The sequence below is a fragment of the Acanthopagrus latus genome, chromosome 19 (genome assembly GCF_904848185.1).
Source record: "Acanthopagrus latus isolate v.2019 chromosome 19, fAcaLat1.1, whole genome shotgun sequence".
NCBI classification, from domain to species: domain Eukaryota; kingdom Metazoa; phylum Chordata; class Actinopteri; order Spariformes; family Sparidae; genus Acanthopagrus; species Acanthopagrus latus.
The window spans coordinates 12,885,082-12,897,815 of NC_051057.1; the positions used below are offsets into that span (position 1 = coordinate 12,885,082).

General features: G+C 42.5%; 1 protein-coding gene across 1 annotated transcript in view; it reads left to right on the plus strand.

The window, feature by feature from the left end:
* Positions 1 to 12,734, plus strand: part of rttn (rotatin) — a 36,197-nt gene that overhangs the window by 20,812 nt on the left and 2,651 nt on the right. Inside the window, exons 29-45 of the mRNA XM_037079410.1 lie at positions 1,160 to 1,288; positions 1,391 to 1,501; positions 1,965 to 2,123; positions 2,416 to 2,493; positions 3,512 to 3,704; positions 3,804 to 3,901; positions 3,987 to 4,074; positions 4,406 to 4,607; positions 5,202 to 5,292; positions 5,681 to 5,831; positions 6,078 to 6,215; positions 7,024 to 7,226; positions 7,812 to 7,917; positions 8,195 to 8,292; positions 8,491 to 8,568; positions 8,986 to 9,112; positions 12,137 to 12,330. Of these exons, the coding sequence (XP_036935305.1) occupies positions 1,160 to 1,288; positions 1,391 to 1,501; positions 1,965 to 2,123; positions 2,416 to 2,493; positions 3,512 to 3,704; positions 3,804 to 3,901; positions 3,987 to 4,074; positions 4,406 to 4,607; positions 5,202 to 5,292; positions 5,681 to 5,831; positions 6,078 to 6,215; positions 7,024 to 7,226; positions 7,812 to 7,917; positions 8,195 to 8,292; positions 8,491 to 8,568; positions 8,986 to 9,112; positions 12,137 to 12,330 (2,244 nt within the window). The remainder of the gene's footprint in view (positions 1 to 1,159; positions 1,289 to 1,390; positions 1,502 to 1,964; positions 2,124 to 2,415; positions 2,494 to 3,511; positions 3,705 to 3,803; positions 3,902 to 3,986; positions 4,075 to 4,405; positions 4,608 to 5,201; positions 5,293 to 5,680; positions 5,832 to 6,077; positions 6,216 to 7,023; positions 7,227 to 7,811; positions 7,918 to 8,194; positions 8,293 to 8,490; positions 8,569 to 8,985; positions 9,113 to 12,136; positions 12,331 to 12,734) is intronic.

Genomic DNA, 12,734 nt, shown 5'->3' on the forward strand with positions numbered 1-12,734 from the left:
AATGAATAAAAGGAAAAGCACAGTACTTTCTGAGGAATTAATTAAAATTAGGCAGAATGTGGTTACGGGACATGAATTGCAATAGGTAAAAAAATCTCATTGATTAGATATGCCACACTGTGAAGATGCTGATGAGATTAATCAACCTTGCCTATTCCATCTGTTCAGCTGTTCAACAGTCCATAAAAACAATAGCGTTAACACGGTGCGGACCAGCTTGTGCAGCAGTCCTCAGCACAGAGGTGTCCAAACTTTTATTTTTGATTAGGGATGAATGACCCTGGTGGAATACACTATCCTGTTTACACAAGAATCGAATATTCTTGTTCATTTAGTTTGGTTTAATGTGGACATGAATTAAGATTAGATGAGGACTGAAGGTTAATTCCTTTTTTCATTCGAGATCTCTAGTGGCTGCTTCCGTCTCACTGAGTCCCATCCAAGTCTTTCACCCCCGTCTCCTCAACCCCTCTGACCCACCTCTCACCTGATACTCCTGGCACTGTAGGGCCCTAAAGCTCAGCAGGCCTTGGGCTGCTCTCTCTTCACCTGCTCTTCAGTGCAGTCCCACATCCTGATGGCACATCAAAGCAAAATAATTAGTCTCAGCTGTATTTAGCTTCAGAAGCAGTGAGTTGCATGACAAGCATACAGTAATCACCATCTCAGAAGCAAGCAGTCTTTGTTCAGCTTTCTTTTGCTTTGGTGTTAAAATAACAACAAACAGAAAACCTGCAGCAACATGTGGCAACACCATCTACTTAAAGTAGTATGTAGCTTTGGAGAATACATTTGAAAACCTTTTAAAACTTTTAATATTTACAGTATTATTGAGGTAATATTAGAAACTCAGAAATCATTATTTTTTTCCATAGCTGAATAAACAAGCTGTTCTCAGAGGAAAATAAGGTCAACAGAACACTAACGCTTGAAGGTGGCAGAGTCCACCAAATATAAGTAAAACAGTATGAAATTGTGATGCCTTCTAAGATATTTTGTGTATTTATTGAATCTGTTAATTCAAATCAAGATCTTTCTCCTTTTGATTACATTTCTTTTCCAAAACTGTGTCAGCTGTGTCTTTGCAGGATGAAAAACTCTGGATTGGAAACGCTGCAGTGCTCTTTAATTCCAAATATAATCTGTGTCCTCTACACAGGTGATCTCCTCATTCTATGTCGAGTGGGGAGGCAACTCTTTGTCTTTCATGGGGAAAGGTGTGACCAAGAATGCTGTCATCTCCCTGCTTCACCTGTCCCACGAGATGATGGCAGAGAACAAGGACGAGGCAAGTGTCAACTCTGTTTCATACTGCTATGAGGATGCTGTGGTGAAATATTTTGGGAATGCAACCAAAAGCATGTTTTTCTTTCCATTTTGTCTGCATCAGGACTTCATCTCCCAGTGGTCTCTGGGGAATGAGGCAGCTGCAGAGGAGGCTAGCACATCTCAGCTTGGTTTAGCCTGGCTCATCCCACTCTGGGTCGACAGAGATCAGGAGGTATGACTGCTGAACTTGTTCTAATTTAAACATACATTCCAGCATATTCAAACTATATAGTGTGTGCACTCCATGCTTCAATATTTAGCTGTTTGCTGTTCATTCTTCAGCTTACACATCTGTACAACAACTGCTGTCATAACATGAAGTTTCTGGAAGCTTGACTTCTGGGACAAACCTGTAAGAGTTGCGTAACAACTCACAGACAAAAAGAAGCACATGACAGCCAGTCGCACCAAATTCTGTCTGTCTCCAAAAATAAGCTCCCATACACATCAGTCTATGAGTCTCCCTTGACAAGGTAGACTGTTTTCACTATCATCCACGTTACTCGGCACAGCCCAATTTCATTCTAAACATGAGCGGCCTCACAGTTTTTAGAGATTACATAATTTGTGGATATTTAAAACACCTGCAACACTTTTCTTTTTTCCCCAAATCTGTGTTGCCCCTCTCATGTCAGGTGAGGTGTGCCAGTTTGGGCTTAGGTGCAGCTCTGTCCTCGGTGCCCAGTGGGTGCCAGGCTCTGTGCGGCAGCTGTCAGAACATCAGCGGTGGGCTGTGGGGCACCTTGCTCAACATCCTCCTCGATCAGCAGGAGAGCAGTATGGTCCGCAGAGAGGTACGATGTTCCAACTGCAACTCTGCTCTGTTGTCTGCAACCACCCAGAAATGTTCTTTCTTTATTGCTACACTGGAAACAAATGACATCCTCTGAGGAGTCCTGTTTCAAAATATATGTTGTTTTGTTCTGAAATTGTAAGCAAACGGCATATGTTACTTTTATTTCATGTGTTGTCAAAAGATGGAACTGGACTTTAATGTACTACCAGCCAAAGACAGGCAGATGGCACTGTTGCTGATGCAGTCTTAACTTGACCCAGCACGTCTCCTTTTTTGGTTTGTGTGTCCAGGCTGCATTTATCCTGCAGAACTTGCTGGTGATGCCCATGCCTGCCAACGCAGAGGAGGCCAAGGACTCCCACTGGCAGGTCAGCAGCTCTGCCAGCCAGTTAAAATGCTTTTATGGACCATGAACTGTTTTCTCTCTCTCTCTCTCCCTCTCTTTTAGTTTTCTCTTTGTTTCTATCCCCTCTCCATTCCTCCCTCACATCCCTCAGCTCTCTCCTCTCTCCTCTCGTTCAGCCCTGCAGGGTTCAGGCCATGGGTGTAGCTAGAATTCAAGCTCTACTGGGGCGCATGCCTGCAGCACTCGCATCCAAAAATAATTACGTTTAGGTCTCTGTCAAAACACCAACAGCATCTTAATTTGGTGTGTCATGACTTGTGAAGGGAGCTGTATGTCAGAGGTGAAAAAGATAGATGTGATTTATTCTTATCTTTTTAAAAGCATGGCATGCTGCTTGTTAAATCTGATCTAGTTTAATTGCCAGAAAAAAAAAGTTTATCAGCCTGTCAGAAATGTTGAAATAAACCGGATTAACAGGCATGTCATGAACTACTCTTGTTGGAGCATATATTGTCACAGAAATATTTGCTTTAAACAATACTATTGTCATTTGAAAACCATTGCATGCTGCTGATATAATAACACTCTTTCAAAGAAGACATTTGATTATTAAGAAAGGTAATACAATAAGCCACATAACCAAAACAGTAAATTAAACAGACTCATGTTAATATCAATATTCAGAGCCATGGGGGGAAATTGCCTCAACATCTGTTTTTATGAAAAGATGAATATGATAAGCACAACATTATCTAAGTTTATTTACATCTAGAGGAGGTGGGGGCTATGTGGCCACAACAGTATCAATACTGCAAAAAGCCAGTGTTGAAATTGTTTATATATTTTTCATCATTTTCATTATTATTTTGGAACTAGATGTGATGTGACTAAACTTGGCAACATAGTTTTCAGTTTAATATTAAAGGTATATTATCTATAAAAAAAGAATTTTATGCATCTTGGCACTTTTGCCCTGTTCTCATCAGTAAATATGCACTCATCTCTGCACCCTTCCCCCAAGTAACTCTCTCTTCTTCCAGCACCCATGTGTCCACGATGAGGTGTCTGGTGTGTCTCTGGTGGGTCTCCCAGCTCTCCAGGCTCTGCTCTACCACTGTCAGTACTTCCAGCATGTGGCTCTCTCGGCCTCCAGCTGTTACCAAGGCAGGTACACGTTCCACCTGCAACCTCGTGCTGACGCCACCAGCGCACCTCAGGAGAGCAATTCACTGGGTAGGTTTCATTTTTCGTGCGAGTCTGAAGTGATTCTTGCATTCTAGTAGTGTTTTTTCCAGTCCAGGTTTATGTTACTAAGTCTATGTGCTTGGCTAGATTCTGAGAACTCTCTGTGGTTTTGGAGAGGCGACCTGCTGGCACCCACCATCAACTCCAGCAGACCTTCCAGCTCCCTCTCCACGTCCAGCACTGTGGTCAGCAATGCTCTCGCACCCTCAGACATGCAAACACAAACAAATGTTGGAAAGACATTTGTCACATATATGTCATCTATTTCAGATAAGAGGTTCAGGATTACACACCCCGAAGGGACCCTCCCCAGTGAACATCACAGAAGATACCCCTGCCAGCAGACTGATGGCTCAAGGTACTGCAGAGAGAAACAGAGTGTCTGTGTGTGCACACGTGCATTCAGAGTAATAGCAACACTTCTTCATACCATATAAACCTTCACATTATTTTCCTTCAGAGCCTCATTGCGGTCAATGATGGTTATAAACTAAAAATCATTCCCCACATTTGTCTATTTATATTTCTATCTTGCATCCACAGTTTAATAAGTACAACTTTGTTCTCTGGTATTTAACCTCAGTTTGATGTTTTCGATCATGCAGTCACAGCATTTCTAGTCTCTGACAGACGTGATTCAAACAGTGTGTGAACCGTCTCTATTAGCCGCCTATTGATGTGTCTCACAGGCCAGAGCGACACGGACACCAGTGACTCGGTTGCCTCCCAAGACTCCCGACAGGGCGAGCCCTCGGCAGCAGAACCTGTTGTCATGGTAACACCCGACCTCATGGCGGCCCACTGCGGCCTGCTGACCAACCTGCTGGCCATCCTGCCAGATTTCACCCTCACCGCCCTCCGCCACAACCAGCTCCTCCAGGGACTGGCCGGGTAAGAGGTCACGTGCTGTGTGATCACACTACAGCTGGGCAATATAAAGATATTACATCATATCGTGATATGAAACTATATACCATCTTAGATCTTGGATATCGTTAAATGGTGGTATAGCATAAATGTTTTTTTTCCCAGGTTTTTAAGGCTGCATTTCACTAAAGTCAGTCATTTTCGGAACTTACCAGACTGTTGTACTCGTTCTGATACTTGACTTTACTCACTTAGTCACTATGTCCACATTACTGGTGATTATTTATTTATTTTGCTAAACTGTTTTGTTTGTAGTTGAATAAAGGAAGAGCTGAATGATGGAGAAGTAATTCTTTATTTTGATGACTGATTTATTGCTTCAAATGTCAGTAGAAGTATCAGACATTTTCTGGTTGCAGGGAGGTTTTGCTGTATAAATGAAAGTCATAAAATCAACATTTTTTAAGAATTTTTCTATCATGATTAAAGATTATCTAAATAAATATATTTATTTTTTACTCAGTAAGGAATTCATGTTAATTGTAGCCCTAATCCCCTCTGGCTCGTTTCTTTGCAAAAACACACATCTCTCATCATCTTTCTTTTCTTCCTCCTCAGTCTGGTGAATATCGGGCCCATCGAGAAATGTCTGACTGAGCTTAAAACACCCAACGTCCTGCCAGGAGAGAGGGAAGACATCAAGGGCCAGGTGAGGAACACTGTGATCGACAGTTCTGAAGAGTTTTTCAACTTTTTTCTGGTTATTATGACTTACCACACACACACACGCACAAAAAAAAACGTGGGTTGGTGGAGCACAGTGCCAGCTTCAGTGCAGCGCTAGGTTGTCTAAGGGCTCCTCCGGATTTTTCGGTGTGGGTGGAATACTCAACAAGCTTCAACTCCAAGCACACCATTGTTTTTGCAGCTCGGGAAATTAGCTTCTTTTTTTTAAAAAAAAAAAACTGATAACTTTTCAATATACATCCATTTCCATCTTTTCTCTAACCTTACCTGCTCAATAAACTTGTGCAACCTGTGTGCATGTATATGTGGTGCATCTGACTTTATGTGTGCATATGCATGCTTGGCTCTAGGTCGTCATCCTACTTCAGTTCCTGTCCAGCTTCTCCAAACTGCTGCTGTCGTGTGTCACGGTGAGCCAGGAGCTGATTGGCCAGATGGACTTCCTGAAACAGCTGTTGACTTCGCTGGTGGTGGTGCTCACGCTGGATACCAAAGGATTAGGTCAGAACTTGATGTTAAATTCAAATAAAAGCAATCATTTTTTAGTTGGTTATGATGATCCTAAGAAAATGTCTAAATGTTTTCCATATGCCATATATACTGTCATGTATGTCAGCCACCAACAACGCTCCAAATGCAAGTCCTGTTCCTACATTTATCCTGCAGTGTGTGCTACAGTGTGATCTGTGTGTGGCTTTGCGGCTGTCTTGTGTCATAAAATTTGTGACTCACTCTTTCCCTCCTCAGATGCAGGTACCCGGGATGTGGTTTGTGTGTGCTGGGCAGACGTGTTTATGCTCCTGGCTACTCTGGTGAGGAGGGACAGCTCAGCGGCGTACCCATCTGTCTCTGCTGCGCTGGGGAGACGCTGGCGGACATTTGCAGGTACACAGATACTGTGTTCTGTTCTGTGTATGTGCTTGTGTGCTTGTGCAAGTGTGTGTGTGAGTGTTGAAGTGAGTAAAAGTAATTATTAATTGTTGTGGTTGAGGCTGCAGAATACCCTCTGTAATCATTTATTATGGATCTTTTCTCACAATTTATAAAAGATAATCGTCTTTTTCAGAAACATTTAGTGTTCCATTTTAAATTGGTCCCCTGAAACGGTGGTTTAAAAATAGCCAAGTACTTGAAACATGAAGAAATTTAAATGCCTGAAGAGAAATGCTTCTGACAGCTGCCATTGGCCTGCAGGCCTCCCTTCAGAACCCCCGCACTAACTAACTAGGATTAGTGTTTTAGGTGCAATAGTGCAGCTTTAATTCTGGTCCAAAGAAAGAAATTCTATCATATTAACATGTTCATTGTATCATTACTGAGTGCACTACGCTCCCTGAACAGATGCTAGGATAGGATAATTGCATCCTGTCCTTACACTACCTCTACTCCTCCTACTCATCTTCCTTTGTGATTAATGGCACAGCAGGGAAATCTGATGAGTCCAGTAAAAGATGAATGCCGAGCGTTTGTGTGTGTATTTATGTATGTGTGTATGTTTATGGTATCTAGGTGTCTGCATATACATTTAAATGATAAGTGTGTCCTCCCCCGGTGCATACTTCCTCAGTCAGGGACAAATATCTTGCTGTCAAGGATTTGCCTTTTTGTCTCACCATGATTCAGAGATTATTGCTGCATCATTTTTTAAAAGAAAGCTGCTCTAACTCTTCTTATGTTCCCACTTTGTCTGCAGGGACGTTATCAGTGTGTGTGAATGAGAGGTTTGCAGACCCTCATCTTCACACCGTGGCTCTGCAGTTTCTACGTACGGTTTTCACAGAGGAGACAAAGAGTCAGGGTGTAGAGGTCACCACCTCACACTCTGCACATGCTTCTACTTTGTCTGACATTGTGATTGGTCCGTCAGCCAGCCAGCTGTGTGAATTATTACTGCAGGTACATGGAAGTTGTTGACAGTGTAGATCATGGATGGACAGATTTTTTTCCTTTGGGGGGCCAAAACGAGAACTTAACAGCAGGTTCTGCCATATATCTATCTATCTTTTTCAATGCAAAATGAAACCAGAATCCCAGCTGACTTCTAATTGCCACTCTGCCTGCCGATTATGAAAGTTGCAAATTAGTTAGGGAACCTTTATATTTCAATGTGCAATATGCAAGATGTCTAAGTATTTAAATCTTACTCAAACCAATATGGGGCAGCATAATACCAGAGCATCTGCTTACTGCTCCTAACTGTAGCTGACAGTCAGCCTGTTAGCCATGTAGCCAGCGGTCTACACTGAGAGCTTGGGGACCAGGGTTAGCATTTACTCTGCAAGCACAGGAGCTTTTGGCCGAGGAGGGACAGAGCTACCAGACTAGCATGCTAACTTAAGTAGATATCTCTTCAAAGCAATACATATATACTTCATAATGTCAAACTGTTTTTTTTCTTCCAGTTCTGTGATCATTTTGCTAATTGTCTAACCAATAAATATGTCTTTCATAATGTGTTTCTGTTGTGATTTCTGATGCCAGAGTTTTGAGACGAGGACCCTTCAGGACCCTTTAAAGAAGCTCACAGCCAGAGCTCTGATGACGCTGCTAGCCTGCAGCCCCACAGCTCAAAACCATGCAGCCAAAGGTAATTCCCCAAACCTCAGGCTGTGGTCAGAGTCAGTCACCTTTTAGGTACTCTTTGAAAAAAAAAAATCCCTCACTTGTTGTCTGGTGGTTCCCCATAAGACACATGGGACGACTTCTACACATTAACCTAAAAAAATGTATAACTTCATTCTTATCTGGAAAGATCTACAGGAGTTCATGCTCAGTTTCACTTACGGTGAATATCATTTTAGAACTTGTCATATAATGTGAAGTTAACAACTTGATGTCCCGTTCTGAACTCTTTTTATTTCCAGCTGGTCTGATTGACAGCTGTGTAGAGCAACTGAAGCAAACTCACTCCCAGCTCCACCTGGAGTCAGTCCGACCCGGCAAGGCTTCTCACCGCAAAAAGGTGAGCAGACACTGGCTGGAAATTTCCAGTCTTGGCGTTTCTTTGCCACTTTTCTGTGTTTTTTTTCCATTGAATAAAATAACAGTCTGAAGTCAGTTTTTGGATAAATATTATGAATATCAGTGCAGTAAAAGAGGAGTTTTCAATTTGAACATTTTGGTGTTTTTATTTATTTTTTTTATCTTTCTATATTACCAGGAAGAAGGCCATTTAAAGGAAGTCAAGCTGAATATGGAGATCCTGCGGAGTGCTCTTTACCGCAACGATGAATGCAAAGTGAGCCTCTGCGTCTGCCTTTTAATTCCCCACTGCTAATTGGTTTTTAATGGAACCTCGGTGTACCGATGCTGTGCCTGTAAACGAGATTCAGCTAAATGCGTACGGTCCTGCTAACATCTCAGCAAGTTTAGCTTCTTACACACTGTAATGGCATAACTTATAGAGGATATTAGCTGGTTTTCATTTGCTAAGTGGCCTTTCTGTCACTGGTGGTTACCTTGGACTAAATAGGAGGATGATAAGAGGAGGCTGTGCTGCAGTGTTTACTCTCCTCCCGGTGCCTCTCCTGCACGTTTAGGAAAAAAAACCTGAAGCATTTTGTGTTGATTACTGCCATCTGTGTTGTTGCTGTTGTATAAATCATGTGCATGCCTGTATGTGGGCCTTTTCTTATGCGTGTGTGTGTATGTGTAGATGGTGGCCACAGATGCTCGCCTAACACAGTCACTCTACGCTCTTTGGCCTTGGCTCCTATTGGACGACCCCACCATGGAGGCGGCACTGGAGCTTCTGTGCGTTTATACGGCCAACTGCACCACAGGTCTGTTTGTGTGTACGCGCCTGTCTGTGTGTCTTATGTGTTTGTGCAGGCACTGTGCCTGGCCCGTGCCTGCCCATCGCCTCTGTCTGCGGTTACCAATCTGACTGAGTCACACACACTTTGCACTGAGGAGCCCATTGTCTTCTCCAGTGACCACTGAACAACATTGTGTCTCACTGTATAAGAGCAACGCCTGCTTGCCTGCCAGCCACAATGGGCACAGTGTCAGGACGCGGGGATCAGGCTGCGTGGCTGCCCCACTGTATGTATGGCAACTGGTTTCAGACCAGGAGGAGACGATGTGGGGAAGGACAGAGCATCTCTCTGTGTTAGTATTCAGTCATGCAAATGTAAGAATCGTGTATGTGGGAATCAGAACAGCATAAGCTTTTTAAGTAGTGGAAAGGAAAAATTCACGGGGAGGAAACAGTGGAGAAATTTTACTTTGATAAACGGCTTGTGGGTCCTTTGATGTGTTTGTGTGTGTGTGTATGCACGTGTTGTGCAATAGAAATCAGTTTCATCGAAGAAGGGAAGGAAGTTTCATGTGCAACAGTTATGAGCATTTCTGTGTGCGTCTCTCTGTTTGATTGGCACCCGTTCCTCAGTGGGTGCCCGTGCTCTGATCTAAACTCACTCGCTTTAGACCCCTCATATGCTCAAGCTGTGAAAGCACTAGAAATCAGTGAAGTCGGGCACACTATTTCCCTAAAGGTTAACTGAACAGCAGGTTGTGTTCAGGCTGCATGCAGCCAGGCTTAGTATTACACCATCCACCCTCAGGCTACCACTTTGTCTCCTGAGACTGCCACATTTCTCCTGAATGTTTCATCTCCAGTCTTCTTCCTTCATCCAAGGCTTTGTTTGCACTGCTAGTTCAAGTCAGATTGTTGTATTCATCTGTGCCACACAGATTTCCACAGATATTTTTTGTAGCAGCCTCTGAAACTTGCTTCTGCAGACAGACAGAAAGTAACACACACACATTTCTATGGAATGATCAATCCTATATGGAAAAAAAAAATTATTGAGATTAGCAGCAGCAGTGGGAACGCCTGACTCACATCAGTGAAGTAGATCCATTATAAAGCAGAGCTCCCTTGTCAATTCTGTGATGGAGCAGCTTTCTTGACAGGTATTGAGATCACCTCAGGCTAACATCAGCATACGCCTGTTGCTGTATGTTACCATCCCTGGATTAGTATAACCAACAAGCTGTCATGTTCTCCAATAAGTAACATCAGTCACTGTCAGACTATGTCTCGTCAGTGCTTTCCGTCTTGAGCTTGTTCATTTCTGTGCTTTGTATGTAATCTGCAGCTGTAGCAATTAGTCATGACAGCTATGCTGATGTGAGTGTGGTGCAAAAAGCGAGAGGTTCTTTTTGTGAGTTATTTGTATGTCATCTATTTGTGTTTACATTTCTGCAAGGCCTTGTAGTAGAATAAATTGTAGCCATAGCCTGAGGCTGAATCATTTTCCTCCCTCACAGAGTCAGAAGATGGTGCTTTTCATCATCAGTCAGAGAGCTTTCATGGTGAATAAAGATTAAAAGCCAGTTAAAATAGATTTTAAAAAAAAGAAACTTTCAGTGATGTCTTGAGTTCTACATGTGCGACCTAGTTCTTTCAGAACTCTGTATTCATTGTGAACACTGTTTTTTTAAGATGACAAATGTCTTCATTGAGTGTCTTCACAGGTTGTGCATGCAGCCGTGCACCAATGTTTTGGTACAGTGTGCAGACAGCCGTGCAGTCAGGCAGGCCAGTCTTTATTTTTGCGGCTACTGGTTGCTGCTGGCTGGACAGCTAGCTGGATTAAAGATAAACAGAAAAAAGCAACCAGTGCCAAGAAGAGGAAGAAGAAGAGCATTTTGTTGACTGTTACTGTGTTTGTATTGGACTTTTCCAAGTGATAAAAGTGGATAAAAGTAACCCACAGTCCAATACAGAGCTTTTATAAGAATGTGGGCATAGGGACTATTTAAAATATGGGTGGGACATCAAAGTTTTTCAAGTTCAGCACAAGAAAACAGGGTAGATGTCATTTTCTGTATTGGTGGATAGAGGTTTTTTATCTGGATTATCTAGCATGAGCAATATTAGTGTGACATTTCTAATTTCTTCCAGACACATACTTGAAGATATTAACAGGCTATAAGTGTAGAAATATATTTGATGACTAATTTATAATAGCTTTGTGGCACAGACTCTCAATAAAGACTTTGTGGCTAAAAATCTATTTTTTAACATCTCCAATAGCAAAAAACTTCAAATTAAAACACAGAACCAAATGGCACATTTTGTTGCCGTACTACTTTCCTCTAGCCTGTCGTGTTTCCCTTCTTTTTATCTCATCTTATACTGTGATCTGTGGTCAAAGCCTTTGTGGTGACAGTGTTTGACACACCTTAACTCAGCCGCCTGGCATTTAGGGATCGATGACTAGTTCATCTGAGTGACGCATTCGTGTGTGTGTGCTCTGGAGCTGCTGAGTGTTCTTGTGTGTGTGCAATATGTCGATCTGCCTGGGTACAAGGTAGCAGTGAAAATATGGAAGGGAAATTGAAATTTCTTTTGGTAGTTTGTAATTGCAACCAAAGGCTTGGCATAATAGTTTTCCAGGGAGAGACATTTGCTAGATACAAAGATTAAAATGGTATATTATTAGGTCGGAAGTCAATACTAGCTGCTCACACAATATGGAAGCATGTCAATCAGCGCTACCGCTGATTGGCTGCCTCAGGGACAGGGAGAAAGCTTGTGGGCTCTCCGTCAGGCATAGATTATTGCTCTTACCATTAAAGACACAGGGTTAAGGCTGGAAAGGATGATCAGAATAGAACCTTGATTTTTGGTGCTTTAATTACTGTACTCCAGTACACTCACGTCACCGTGTATGTCCTGTGTAGGTGATTAAATGACTCGGTGACTGCAATATTTGTGAAACCTGTCTTGATATTTTTTATCTGATCAAGTTAATCTGAAAAGTACCTGTGGTTGTTTTGCTTTTTTCCTTTCTCAGCATGTAGTTGTCTTTGTGGCGGAGGCCTTGCCGTTGCACCAGGATCTAAATGCACTGTTAGCAACTCCCTGATGCACTCTGTCATGAAGCTGGCCTCAGGGGTTGCCCCAGACAACGGCCCTATCCAGAAGCTCGCCTTCTCTCTCTTGGCTAACCTCGCCATGTCCCGCGAGGGCAGAGGCCTCCTGCAAAAGGTACAAGCCTGGTACACGGTGTACTTGGCACCGTGGACAACAAACACTTGAAGACATTAATGTGCAACTCAGTGATGATCTGTTTAATCAAAATTAGAAATGAAGAATTTTATTTGGAGTCATGTTTTTCCCTGAATAAGAATGTTTTAAAATAAACAGATGAGCCAGTTCAACACTTTTGTTGAGTTCACTTTAATTGGCTGTGAAAAATAAATTTACAAGTTAAATACATGTAACTTTGTAAGATATGCAGTGTTACAGTGTAAAAAAAAACCCTCAATCGTAGCTCTGGCTATAAATGACATACTTCTCTCGCACTTAACATGTCCAAAATCTCACCCTCACACTTACACCTCGCTGCTAAACTGGGGAGCAGCTCTTAATGATCTCTTCATGTGACTGTA